The sequence below is a fragment of the Pagrus pagrus genome (assembly GCF_965226575.1).
Source record: "Pagrus pagrus genome assembly, chromosome: 21".
Classification (NCBI taxonomy): domain Eukaryota; kingdom Metazoa; phylum Chordata; class Actinopteri; order Spariformes; family Sparidae; genus Pagrus; species Pagrus pagrus.
In genome coordinates, this window is record NC_140208.1 from 14,633,690 (window position 1) to 14,648,586 (window position 14,897).

The 14,897-nt window shown below is 42.3% G+C and overlaps 1 protein-coding gene across 1 annotated transcript; it reads right to left on the minus strand.

The window, feature by feature from the left end:
• Positions 1 to 1,830: 1,830 nt before the first annotated feature.
• LOC311250350 (alpha-1,6-mannosylglycoprotein 6-beta-N-acetylglucosaminyltransferase B-like) lies at positions 1,831 to 14,897 on the minus strand. The gene is made up of 18 exons (XM_084341991.1): positions 14,808 to 14,897; positions 14,289 to 14,344; positions 12,779 to 12,894; positions 9,408 to 9,537; positions 9,176 to 9,318; positions 7,355 to 7,419; positions 6,961 to 7,134; positions 6,238 to 6,405; positions 5,991 to 6,160; positions 5,717 to 5,848; positions 5,222 to 5,355; positions 3,721 to 3,863; positions 3,337 to 3,492; positions 3,081 to 3,227; positions 2,885 to 3,001; positions 2,708 to 2,782; positions 2,316 to 2,476; positions 1,831 to 2,232 (listed from the first exon to the last, which is right to left on the minus strand). Exons 2-18 carry the CDS (start codon positions 14,312 to 14,314, stop codon positions 2,034 to 2,036), a joined length of 2,256 nt encoding a protein of 751 aa, XP_084198117.1. The 5' UTR covers positions 14,315 to 14,344; positions 14,808 to 14,897; the 3' UTR covers positions 1,831 to 2,033.

A 14,897-nucleotide genomic window follows, 5' to 3' on the forward strand; every position in this document is an offset into this window, starting at 1 on the left:
TGAAAAGGAAATTTTAAGGCGTAAAAACCTCTTGTGTGTGTGTCACGTAGCTAAATCACTGTATTTAAAGTTTCCATGTTTGTTCATAAACATATAAAATACTCTTGGGGGGCTCAAAGTATCTGTAGGTCAATAAGGCAGGCAAGGACTAATATTGAACTCTGGGCAAAATTAGTCATCTGTTTTGATCAAAACCATTTACGATGTAATTTTCTAGTAAAATAACTCAAGGAAACATAATTAATCTTGCCTTCGGTGACTTTTTCCCACTCTAAATGACGCAAAATATGCGTTTGAAAGACAAACAATAAGGTTTTGACTGGGCTGGTGAGGTGGGGGGGAGCTGAGGGGGTTTCCTAAGTCAAAGACGGTTGGGAACCAATGGTTTATATGACAGTATAATCATGGTCATATGGCTGTGACCTCCCAAAGGCATCCAGAGGTTATCCATGATTCACTCAGATAATGAGCCTCATCACTTAGGCTGTCACGCGCTCTCCTCCGAGGCCCGGGCTAATATTTGAAGCCAGCAATGCATCGAGGGGGTTACATGAGCGGTAATCCCATGCAACGCTGACCAGTGTGATACATTACTGTGAGAGAATGAATGATTAGATACTTATTTAGCATAATATTGAAGTGCACTGTACTGTGATCTGGAGCAAAGTAGAAGAAGTTGAACACTGAGGATTATATGGCTTAGGAGTGGTGCAACTTCTCACGTATATTCATTTAAATACACCTTTTCCCTAAAGTGCACCATTTTGCTTAAGGGATCAAGGAAAAGCTACAATAACAACAGCGACTTCACTCTGCGTTATGAGACACCAGGCCTTGAATTCAGTAGTACTTGTGAAGTAACAATAATTAAGTTCTGGTTCCTGAGTAATAAATCAGTCTTATCCATAACAACTGCACAAGACAAATCTAGCAAGTCGATCCAGACTGCCACATTTTACACGTTTCCTTGAAGTAAACATGGCACAGTTTCTTTCTTGATTGATCCCTGAATAGTTGAATGTCCACTTCCTTTAAGATGGAACCTTATCACTTAATGTGTTTGTGGTGAATTAAAACAACATTATGTACCTTTTTTTTACCTTCAAATCAACATTTTCATGGTACAGTGTCTCGTAATAGGGTGAATGGTGTGTATGTAGGATCACAGCGTTACATGTTTACTTCACGATTCAAGTTTTCAACACACAACATTGTTACGACGTAATGACTTTTGTTTGTCGGTAGCACCTACATTACATCTGACAAATTGTTACAGACCTGAGATTTCTGTTATGATGCTAATGTTGCACTTTGAATGCTAACTGAAATTATTCCTTCACATTATTGGAGCACTAAAATGATTTTCAACCCATATCAATGTGCACATGATAATAAAATAGAGTGCAAATATTATTTCTTTCAAAGCTTGGTTAACATGGAGCCTAATATTCTGATTATAAACCCAAAGAGAATAAAAATGCTCCTCAATCAGAACAAACAGGCCCAGCCTGAAGACAATTTCAATCAGTTGAAGAGGGGTAGTTTAAACTTTTCATTGATTATTTACCAGCGTTCCTTTCTACGTCAACCTCTTGATGTAAATGGATAGTGAAGTACATTTCTCGATGGCTTCTAAGGTGAACTGGTCTACAAACTCTTAAAGAACTATATAACATCACTTTTGCACATGTCACACAGCTGTTCTGATTAGATTTGTTGTTGTACGTAAACACCAGACGACATTAATCCCGTCCCATGTAAACAAGTGACCCAAAATCTTCATTCATTGGAATGATTTCTTTAGGAATGAAGAAATATTGTCCATGTAAACATAGCTAGTGCGAGATCCACCAACAGGACCACAAAGATTTCAGTCATATTGGCAGGACAGTCTCTCGTCTTTGGTCGAGATCAATTCTTTAACGATACAGTATGCATTGCAGATTGGCTCTTTGGTGCTGTCTTCATCTTATCACCTTCTTCCCCTTCTCTTCCCTTCTGTTTTTGCTATTTCCTGAGTTCTTTTATGTTGTTTAGAGGCAGTCAGGGCAAAGTGCCACCTGCCCTGGTAGGTGAGCCCTGCAGGGACACAGTCTGCGATGTGAAGGGTCGGAGCCGGCACAACTGAACAGCAGAGTCTCCTGCTGGAGGCCACAGTGTCGACCCCAAGGACTGTAGGAAGGGAACAGGTGGTTCAATTCCTGCTTCATGCTGGAGCAGCCTATCCCGAGTCTACAAAATGGGAAATGTAAGCATATTTATTTGCGTATACTGGCGACCTACATCCTAAAAGTAGATGATTGCTGATTTCTCACCTGTTGAATGCAGCAGGATTGTTGAGGTGGTGAAACAGAGCGGGCTCACACACGTGGGAGGAGCGTCGACACACTTCTACACATGACTGACCCAGGGGACCCAGGTGCACCCTCAGAGCACTTTCTGGTGGCCAAGCAGGGACGGATTTACTGCAAAGTTTCTGGAGGGATTCAAGAAAAAGAAAGTTGAAAATGTGGAGAGGTTGAACTAAGCATGAGCTAAATAGTTTCTCTGTTATCCAAAACCTTTAGCAGAATGGAAAAGCCTTAAAAACGTCTATTATATGTCCAAGAAACTCCAGTGTTGGGTCGGACTATTGTAGACATATAAGCGTCAACGATTCCCAAAAATACAGTGTAACAGGTCTATCCTGTGAGGCTCGACTCTGTACCTGATGAGTGATATAAGCATGAACCCTCTCCAGCATTCCCCCACATGTGAACTCTCGCGGAGTGAAAGGCTTCACCTGCAACAGCACACACACAGACTCTTATTTAGTGCTACTGAAATCAGTCAATCACAATCAAGAATCACAAAAAGTGTGTCTGTATACATTCATATATACCACCTCCATGTGTAGAATGGCTCTGACCGCCTCCCGTACATCAGTCTTGTTGTTCGCATCTACACTCCACACGTGGGGTTTGCCGATGAATGTTTCAGCGTACGGGTGTTGGGAGGAGATCTGTGATCCAAAGTCATTTATTATGATATTTATATTTAATTCAAACTATCCTTTCTTCTCAGTTGAAGGAGATGCCTACCTGTCTCGTGGTGGGCTTGCCTTTGTAGAAGTCATTGTTGTCTGATGAGTGTGGTGGATGAAATCGTGGCTGAAGGAACACACAGCCTAGAGCTATCGCCTCAATGGGAGCTGGACCCTCGTAGGGGAACCCGAGGCCGACAAACACCTGAGGGAAGCAGCAGAGGGAAGGTTATTTTGCATCTTAATGAGGATCCATCATGGTTAAGCTTATACAATATATACACTAGATGCAGATTCACCGGCTCTTATCTGACCTTGGCTCTGCGGAGAAGTCGTAGGAAGCGTTCCTGAGTCAGCAGGCCGTGGTTTGTGATGAAGCTGGGCAGGTTAGAGACGTGTCCTGGAGGCTGGTAGACTGTAGCGTGGGTCTCCAGCTCTTCACTGATCACCCCCACATACTCAGATTTACCCTGATATATATACACACATACAGAAACACGCACATAGAGCAACCAGAGTGTGTAGGCTTCAGTACAGCAAGAATAAAAACACAAGGCTGTCTTTGTGAAATCTTGACTTTCATGTAAAATGGTGTAGTATCTGGCTTCTTGATGCATTTCTTCTTGACTGGGAGGGCCTTTTTATATATGCACTAAAACATTAGGCATTCCTATACTTCACTATATCAGTCATTATACCTGCCACATGTAGTCCTGTTTGCCATAGACGACCGCTATCTTGTCTTTCTTGTAGGCGTCCGCCTCCAGCTCTTCCTCCCTCGCTTCCTCCCTCACTGCCTCCTCGCTCACAAAGCCCAGGAAGGAGTTATCAGGAGTGTGAGCTAGAGATGACAAAACACAAAGCGGTTAGATGATACATGTAAAGATAAATAAATTGCATCACAGATATTGTTCTCAATGTCTATAAGAAAGGTCAGGACTCTGGGCTAGAAAGTCCATTTTGTCTTAAAAATGTCCTAAATTCAGCAGTTGTTTTACCAAAACAACACAAAGATGGTGAATGCCTTTGGACACATCTTCCTTAAAAACAAAACACAAAATGGAAAAAAGATATTACGTCAAAGAGGATCGATAAAATTACAGTGGACATTGATATTACTGAGAACATAAGCCAAAAATATAACGGCCGAGATTAAAATTCTGTGCGAGAGGGAAAACACGCTGTGCAGAATAAATCAGCAGTGAAAGGAAATGAGATGTATAAGAGGTTAAACGTCTGGCTGTTTGGAGAGGCAGCTGCCACCCTGCTGCCCTCCGACACACTGAGGAAGGTGTGAAAGACGAGTATTTACTTTGCTAGGAATGTGCCAGCAAAGGTGTGTGTGTGCAAGCATCTGCAACATTTGTGTGTGTGTGTGTCATTCTCCCCTGTCTCGAGGCAGACAGACTTTTGCCAAATCTCTTACAGAATCTCCCCACTTGTCTCTACACCTGGTTCACCGCCTCACACACTCATCTATCCGATGAGCAGAGATATGCAACAGCGCAGATATGCAACAGCACACTGATATGATCAAGAACATGCAACATGCGGGGGTCGGATAAGAAGCTGTGAAGGAATGAAGTTTCTTGTTTGTATCGGTGTCTTCGCCCGCCTGTTTACAGTTCGGCTTCGTCTGCTTGTTAGTTCAAACCCTTCAATCGACCGTCTTCCTCGCCCCCATTTCAAAACAGAAGCATAAACAGCGGCCCGCAATCTCCTCAAGCTTCTTTCTTTCCATTCTCCTTCCTGAGTCTTTTGTTTCTCTTTCGCTGTCTCTCTCTTTTTCTTCCCTTTTCCCCCCGCCATCAGCTAACAGCCATCCCTCTCTCCCCCTCCGCCGGACAAATAAACAGTGTTCCAGGCTGAGACATGAAGGGTGGCTCTCGGCCCAGCGCGTCCAGCTTGTCTCCATCTCCCGGCAGGGTGGGAAAGATGACAGGGAGAGGTGTTGGAATGAAAGCGCTGTCTGGGCACTACGTTTATTTAACCTCAGACATTAATCCTCTCGCCGAGAAGACGCTCAGAGGGGTGTACGTGAGGGATCAGTGCTGCGGCAGCAAGATATAAATGTGCGTAAATGTGTGTCGACAAGTGCATTGCTGAATCAATCTACTGTGCTAAGTCACCGACACACAGCTGTGTTCTCACACACGTCGAGTCACATGTTCGCATGATTACAGATGTGCACAAACTTACGGAACATGGTCATGTACTGCAGAGGTTGCAGACCCCAGCTGCCCCACAGTGTTTTATATCCATGGCTGCGTGCGTAACTCCCCAAGTTAAAGGCTGGTTCCGTGCCAAAAGAGTCCAGGATTCTGAAGCGACACCTAGAATGATTAAAAACAAAATGTATCCTACAGTGACACACGCTGAACACAAAGAACAAATGGTGTGTAATGCTGCCTTCGATATTTAGTATTTGTTTGGTTTATCTACTCACCCCCATTGGCATGGGGGTGAGTAGATATTGGCCAGATTTTCATTTTTGGGTGAACTGTTCCTTTGAGTGTACCCGTTAAATATCATGGCAAAAGATATTAGAAATATGGAAACAAAAGTTGACATTGTACTTTGGTACTGTACAATGTGAATTATGCAATAAAGCCACAGTGTGCTTACACAAATAAATCAGTGTCACACTGTAATGCAAGTTACATTAAATCATTGAGAACGTTTTTGTGGTTGTACCGATAATGCAAGAAAGCCAGTCCCATGGCGCCTTGAAGGTGAGCAAGGCCGTGGTAGTCAGTATAGATGAGGTCAAAGGTCAGGGGCCTCTGGATTGGACAACTGCCTTGGCCTGGAGCAGCACCTATCAGGCTGGACCAATCACAATAAACACACATCACATCACTACTTTCTCAACGTGATTCAGCATTGATCTCTTGGGTCTCTGCAGACATCCATGAATACATCATATGTCAGTTGTGTTTAAATCCTACTCAATCCAATACACTACTACCTGTGAAGTTGGTGCTGTGAGGTGCTGAAGGTTAAGTTGTGGCCCAGAACTGTCAGACAGGCACTGAGGTCAGCCCACTGAACCAGCTCCCCTAGAGGACCCCCTCTCTTCACCATGGCTTCAAACTGCTGGCCAATGCTCCCAGCCAGGGCTCCGGGATAAAGCAGCACCTAGAGGACGGCAGATGTGGATGTTATAAAGACCAACATTTTATATGAAAAATCAGAGTTGACATGCTGGTTTATACCTTCATCAGGGTCGGGACCGTCTTGTTGCTGCTCTGCCTCATCCTCAGACCGGCCTGTATCCACCGTTCAGACATCCTTTCCACTCTGGACCGGATGAAGTTTACGGCAGGACCACTGCTGTTGCTGATGACCTCATACAGCGGCCTTAAAGTTGTATGTATCTCAGCCTGTGTACAACAGTGGTATGAAACAGTGAGGATGTGCAAAGCATGATAGAAATTATTGTTGGGTAGTGTTTTAGTAAAGTAGACTGGTGCTCAATCAGTCAACATCAGACAGTGATATTTTGTAAACACATTTATTTTTGCCTATTTTTAATTTTAAAATATAGTTGTTAAAGGTGCAATATGTACGAATTTTAGTTGAAAACATTAAAAAAAATATATCCACAGAATGTGAAGTAGTAACAGTTCTGACGATACACCTTGATTATGTTAAAGAGCTATTCACTAAAGTTGCTAACCAGCTAGCTAACCCGCTCATCTCAGGCCGCCCATTCAAAGCTTCCGTGTTAGCAGTTTAAGCATCAACACCCCGGACCGCAAGCTACATGCTAACTAAGCTATCTAGCTAACGGCAGCTACAGTTAGCAGCGATTATCAGTTTCTCTGGTGATATGCTGCCCCCTATTGGCCAATCTCTTTACACATATTGCACCTTTAAATAATGAAATGCTTTATTACTGTTTCTGTGACACTTGTCCTCCACAGTTGTGGTCGTACCTTCTCTGCGTAAGCGTGAGGTTTTTCGTGCCATTGTGGGGAAGAGTGTTTTCTTCCAGGACGAGGGGGACAAAAGTCCTCTATTTGGCTAAGATAAGTCAATATGGAGCAGGTGGTGCCATCCACCCCATAAAAGGCATAACAGGGGTCCGACTGCCAACGGGCCCGCAGGAACTGCCAGAGAGACAGATGTTAAATCAAAATAATTATAAGTCAAAACAACAGCACATGTTTTTGGTTATGTACAGTAATTCATCATGTAGATTAGCTTAGCTAGTCTATAAGGGTCTTTTCATATCCAGCTCATATACTTGGAACTAAATATTACACTTTAAACTTTAAGTGGAGCCACACAGTTCATGCTACCACATACAGCATATTTCCACTTTCTCACCTCCACTTTCTCCGCACACACCGGATACGCAGGATCCATTGGCACCTCGCACTTCTCGTTGGGCCCTATGGGTGAGATATTAACCGTCACACCATTTTTCTTGACGTGGACGTTTTGAATGCATCGTTACTCCACATGCCTGGCTTTAGCAACAAAAAGAACATTGTAGAGTTAATGAAGAACAGTGGATAATAACTTTGATATACAACCTCTCCACTCACAATGAATAGCAGCCATCAGCGCGATGTATGGTGCGGCCATGCGTGTAAGAGGCATTAGTAGAGGCAGTGTGTTCTCAGAGGCCCCTTCCCGTAAGCCCCCCACCATCTCTAGCCAATGTCAATCAAGTGGAATGAACACACACGCTCACACACACCTGACCCACCTGCCTCCTACCAAACATACCCTTTTTACAATGCTAGCCCATGCCAAAATACACAGTGTTTAACTATGTAAAACAACCTAGTAAAAAGGAAAAGAGATGAAAAAAGATAAGAAAACCTGCAGCCGTAGTCGAGGTGTGAAAGCCAGAAAACAGTGATATGCTATAGGAGCGCGGCGAGAAAAAAAATAAAGTGCTCCCTCTGCAAAAACAAGTATATGAGTAGACAAGTTGGTGAAAGGACTCGTGGGTAATTCAGTCGTATTTTATGGGTGTGTGAGGTAATGTGAGAGGAAGAGGGTAGGGGGCGAACAGGCTGGTGATGGCGGAGTGTGTGTTTGTGTGCATGCGGGTGGCATGTGTGTGTGCATGTCGACAAGTGTGCGCCCTCACATATGCACAGTATGGTGTCTGTGTGGCCCGAGCTTTATGAATTCCCCTTTTTTTCAGCAGAGGAGTTAAGCATGTACCCACTCATCCCCACTGCCCACACACACACACACACACACACACACACACACACACGATCGCTCGCGTGCCAACCAGGGTGCGTAACCTGACTTTCACCTGACACCTCTCGGGAGGGTCATAGCATAGACGTAAACTTTTTTTCCTCCCCACGGCCAGTTGACCGACACTGGCTCTGTGGGACTTGTTAAACTTCTATTCAAGGACTTCATCCCCCATAACCACCTGCACCCACTGCCCTTTAACCCCCCCATTCACACCCTCCATTATCACAGCTTGTTAATTTCACTGTGTGGTTAACCTCTATTGAGGCTATGAACCGTGCGTTTGGCTCGGAGTATCGCACTACCGCAGCAGTATACCACAGAAAAGCTTGCAATTGGCCAATTATTGAAGCTGGCAACATGTAGGGGGGGAGGGAGTGTATTCATTTGGTGTACAAGAATGTAGAATCATATTATAACTGGAACAAATCCTAAAATCACTGTTTTTGTGCAGGACAATGAAATGGTTTTGGCACAGTACACAGTAAAATTAAAATTGAAACCCAGCCGATCCTCCCTATCTGCTTTAATCAAATTCTTTGGTTGGGTATGGCCAGCACTTGTACACGACAGGACATGACAAATCTAAACTAAGAAGCCAAATAGAAACTGTTTCCTGAAACACTATCCAGAGAAAAGTGGGTTTCTTTCGCCTTTCTTATCTTTTCCTTCATATCAAAAGCATAAAGGTTGGTAATCATGAGCATGCTATGTACGATTTAGTGAAATAATGTCATGTAGCACCCAATAATGCAAGTATTTACTGAAAATGTAGTAAAAGTCGCACTAAAAGTGATTGAAATTGTAATAAAAAATGTAATATCAACATTTTCACCAATAATGTAACACCTTTCAGTTGAATCCCTTTTCAAAAAGGTTTTTAAAGACTACATATGATATATAGGCTAGGTATCTGCTGGGCTTTACCTGTGTGTAGTCTGAGTTCATCATGCGGTGACGGTGTGTGAGACTGATGGTGATGGTGACGGCTGAGCTGGTCGAGCCTCTGAGACACTCTCTTCAGCTCCCTCTCTACCAGGTGGGCTAAGCCTTGCTGGTCCTGCCTAAAGCTGGAACAGATATCTTCATGTAACCACACTGTATGACGAAATATAATAAACTACATCTGTATTTTCATTATCTTCTGTTTGCATGTTACCTCTGCAGTAACAGACTGAGATCTTCTCTGGTCAGTTGGGTGACGTCTCGCTCTCTGCTCAGCCTCTGCACCTGCGTATTCAACGCCTCCAAGCGGAGAGCCAGCCTGCGAACGCCCAGACCACGCTGACCTATGATGTAAAGTGTAAACAATATGGCACAGTATGTCATGTATGTACAGTATCATATGCTACCGCCTATCATAATGTTTAAGTAGTGATCCTGGGTATTATGTCATAGGAAATCTTGATCTGTCTCATGAAATAGCAGGGTTATGTAATGCTGTTTTCTTAACTTGATCTTCTGTAAATGAATCAGCACTGATGATGGGGTGTTTTCCATGTTCCAGCGGCAACTAATCATTTTCACAGAGGTGAATTTCCCTGAATGACAATTTTATGACGGATAAAGATGGTGTTGAGTCATAATTTCTGACAACCACATCTTTCCTAGAGCTTTGCAGTCATCTCATATTGCTTTTGTGGATTCAGAGACAGCCCCCCCACATGTACAGGCACGTACACCTATATGGACATAGTGAATGCTATGTTTATGTGAATGTTTTCACACCTTCACGGTTAAAGCATTAAGCTCAAATTGCTGACTTCATATGCTGTTAAGGTTATATTTCAACGTGTACAATGACGTCAGGCTATTCACAAACAGCACACTGTCCCAAAAATGTTCAAACTTTGGGGAATTGTATTCAAAGTAATCGTGCGTTTCATTTGGAGCCCCTTCTGCTGGACGACCATCCTTATTTGAGAAAAATGTACGTATGATAGTGAATGACAGAAGAGAAGCTATTTTTTAAATTGTTCCGTGAATTACACTTACGTTTTCCATAAAACGGTTGAAGTATGAGACCTTGAAAGTAAATAATTAAAAAGAGCACACATCCAACAGTCGCATAAGTGATGTCGTCTTGTTCAACGCTCACCAGAACCCATTACCAAAACCTTGTAGACCCAGTCCCGTATATTAGCTAGCTCACTAACCTGACTAACTTAGAGTGACTGCAGTTGTACACAACTATCTTTCTACTATCTTTACGACAAACTGACTTTCTTGACCTGCAAAACTATCTTAAAAATTGACAAAAATCATATGTGTAATTCATGGCACAGTTTAAATGGGATCAAAAATAGAATTCGTCACTCTTCATTGACTACTTACATTTTTTTTTTTCGCAAATAAGGTCCCATGGGGCACACCAGAAGGGTCAGGCCTCTATGTATCCCCTTGACCCCAAGCCACCAGGAAGCTGATTTAACATAGTGGCCAATCAGTGTAAAAACTAATTTTTTGAGTGACACAATCCCACAAAATAACACATTCCATTCGATCATGAATTATTTTATTCCCATTCAATGAAATATTAAGATTAAAATTAAATCGTTATACTGTGAACCTCTGGGACAGTTGAAAACAGTTGTTGGGAAAGACTGCTCACACTGTGCTTTCTCTATTCAGTGAGGCGGGTGGCGTTGGTGGAGTGAGGGTTGAATTGCGGTCATAAGGATCTCCTTGGGAATTGAGGTTTAACCTGCACAGTAAAATCCTGCAGACTGGTGATGTCACTTCATCTCTGTTTGCTCAGCTGACTGTCAGCGTATCACTACTTACATGTACAGGGGCCCGTTGGGTACGGGTGCAATGAAAGATGAATGAGAGAGAAGAGGTGGGGCCCTGGAACAACTTAATGCCAGCTAGGTGAGATAACCATAGCCAAACAATTTCTAGACTCATAAAGGTGTGTATGTGACGCTTATAAAATTGTGTGTGTGTGTGTGTGTGTGTGTGTGTGTGACCAGAAGCAGAGGTCTACACTTGGTTGGTGTAGAATGCGAGTCCACTGTTGGCAATGTTGGGATGTTTGTGTGTGTGTGTGTGTGTGTGTGTGTGTGTGTGTGTGTGTGTGTGTGTGTGTGTGTGTGTGTGTGTGTTACTTACTAGCTATATCACACACTAGACAATATACTATAAGTTATTTCTACAGAGTGTCAGATCACATGGAAACTGAAAGTGTGCAGTACAAAGCTCCTTATTCTGTGTTTTCCAAACACAATAATATGTTTTTATGTTAATATGTTAACACTACTATACATTCCTCACTGTCAGTGCCAACATATTTCTTTTTCATTGACAAAATCCCTTCACGAGGAACATCTGTAACTGTCTCATCACCCGCCACCCCCAGTGCTGGAGTGATCTTTAAATTAAAGATAACTGTAAATAAACTGACTTGGTCAGACAGATGATTTTTCACAGAGATTGGTTGAAAACCGAGCATCTTTTGGTAATAAATTTGAGCTGTAATTAACTGTGTGTGCTGACCAACAGCTTCCCCCATGTGGTGTATTTTCCAACACAACCGTCGCCGGGTGGCTCTTTATACACAAGTCGTGGTGGGTCTCTCAAAGCACAGAGCAATTAGGGGTCTGTGGCTGAGATGCACCCGTGGGTTACATTGTCAGCTAAAAACTATTTTCCTAGAATTTGAGACGAAAATGATCAGGATGTTTGGATAAAAAGTTATCCTCTGGGATTACATTTGAAACTGATGCAGTTGCCACATTGTCCACGTCTTTCACAAAAATTGTTGAGAGTTTATTCTGTCTTAAGTTAAATCTGTGTATTATGATATTATATCCACAAAGCTATATTTACTGACAAAACATTGCTTTGAATTGAGAAAAACAATAAAAACCATCATGAATCAGGATCTGTGCTAGATCATCATTTTTCATTTGGGGTCTAACGCAAAAAACTAAATATCATCAGCAACTATTTAAATGATTCAAACGTTCAAATGCTCAAAACAAAAGCAACATACAAAAACTGTAATGTTTATTTGAGACTTCCTGAACACCTCAAAACACCGAGTGGAGCTTGTTGAGTCTATTTCCAAATTGCTCCTGATGATGTCTAAGAACAACTGTTGGGAGAGGCACAGCACCAGAATATTTCATATTTTTCATTTGGTGCTTGATGAATGCTGATTTTACCAAAAAAATACACTTTGGAGAAGATTGTTGACGACATTTGTTGCTTCCTTGTAAACCACAAAGAAGGCTTTTGCCCAGACAAGCTTGTCTACTGCCCTCTTAAATACCTTGTTTAGCTACAGTTTAAAGAGTATTGTATTAAACAGCAGTATCTATTTCTTTCCCGCAAACCCACAACTATCAAACACATGGGAGGTCCCACTGCGATTGTGTATAAAGCTTTATCTAACATTGGTACTGGTATACACTACTGTTGCCCTATTTCCCATTTAATGCCTACTAAGTTGCTATTTTAAAAGGGCTTCTGTTGTTTACCAAGGTCCTGTCCTAAGCTAAACCATGTGCGTCCATGTGTGTTTGTTACCTTGTTCTTCAGGTGACCTTCCTGCAGGTTCATCGCGGGTCATCTCAATTGGCACCCAGAGGCTCTGCAGCAGCAGGGTGAGCACAGACAGGCACAGACAGAGCAGCAGGCAACCACTAGAGGGCACAATACACAATAAAAAACCTCTCTCTTCAAATGCTATACATCAAGCAGCATACAGTACATCAACTCAAGTAGTAGTGAACTCAAGTAACCAATGACAACTAACTTTAAAAAATAAAAAAAAGCTGCCATTACCTGTTTCATTGAGGCTAGGCTACATGTTAGCCTACTCATAGCTATTTATTTCAACCATTTATGCATTAGCTATTAACCTGTTATCTAACTAACTAACATTGTTGCTAACTAGCTTTAGGCTTTCCTGCTTGCTGGCTAACTAGCTTTCAGCACACTCTGTATTTCAGTTGTTAATGCTCATTTCTGACTCAATATGCAGGTATATCTCTTTACTCAAATCCTTCTGTTTTCTCAGTTGAGTTAAATTAGCTTGCTATGTTTCCACATAGGAACCCCCTCACAACGGCACATGTTCCCCCCAGGGAACTTGATGGAAGACCATGTCCAGTGCATCATATTTTTTCATGAGTGCAGAGTCAGCTCTGTGTGCAACTCCAGATATGTCATTGTCATATTTTTTTAGTAGGTTTAATGGACACATATTGGACATGACATAAAAGGTCACTTTTAAATAAGTTGTGTCGAACCAGCCAGTTATATCTCCTTTTAATTTAATAGATTTGATTTTAAGAGCCGATTTGAAGCAGTAAAAACACGCCGCTTGACTTTGCCTTCAAATACACTGAGAATGTGGAGAAATTGTTCCATGACTTCAAGTGAGAACCCTGGTGTGTCAAAACAAATATCTTGAGCGCGATGTGCCGCTATAGCGTGCCTCTGCTCACTGCTCGAATGGGCTCCCAGCTTCAGTTTAACTGGGGCAAAGAGAGCAATCACTTTGCTCTCACTTTCATCAGGCCAGTAAACCCACCACCCTTACCTGAAGAAACACGGCGTAGCCAAGCTCAAGTACATGCACAAACAGTTTCAAAGCTCTCCTAATGCCTATAAAGCTCCCCATTCAGATCCAGACAAACTATTTCCATTTTATTCCATCAATCTGCATTTCGTCAAAGTTGTCAGAGCACTCGTCACGACATAGCATGTCTTCGGTTGAGGGCATGTACAGTATGGAAAAGTAGCACAACTATAAAACTGCACAGGAGGAATCATATTAAACCAGACCACCACAGAAAGGTATGATTACAAAATAATAAATGACGTTATATATTTATACGTTATATGCTTGGTCACAATGTGAGACCATAGTTGTCAAAATGAGAATGAGAATTGCAATTTTTTGCTTGCAGTCGGTTAAAGTAAAGCCAAACATCACACTGCAGGGCATGACTGAGGTGCATCAGTTACTTCATACTGTGCATTTGCTTCCTGGCCGCTTCCTAGACACTAATCTAATGATGCTGAGCCTTACCTGCGTGGCCGCAGTGCAACATGCATGGCCCTCTGTTCACAGGATGTTGAATCTCACTGTCAAAACAAGGATTGCATAAAACAGTAAGTGCATAATGCTCATTTATTAATGCATTGTTATTTGTTTGGCAGAGAAATACATAATTGCACTGTTGTAACACAATTACATTTTCCATTCAAATATTCAGATTAACGCAATAACAATCCATTTTTTCTATGAATTGGAATTGAATGGTCACGATTTCCACATGAACTGCATCAATATAGCCTGTAGGCATAAATTAATTAATTTCAAGGTAATGTTATCGCCAGCATTTCTGCAAGTGTGTTAAACATGTCCAATAAACTGACAGAAACACTGAACCTAAAAGAAACTAAAACTGTCACCAGGCTGTTATGTGTGTCAATGTGAGACAGATACAGAGATGTCAGCGGTTGAGCGTGGAAGACAAACCAGCACACGCACAACCACACACACACACACAACCACACACACACAACCACACACACACATCCTCACCTCCTCAGCTCTCCGTCCCAACCCACTGGCAACCGTCAGGCCTGTTTTCAAAACACACAAACTCAGAAAAAAAGGAAATAAAGTTGGGGC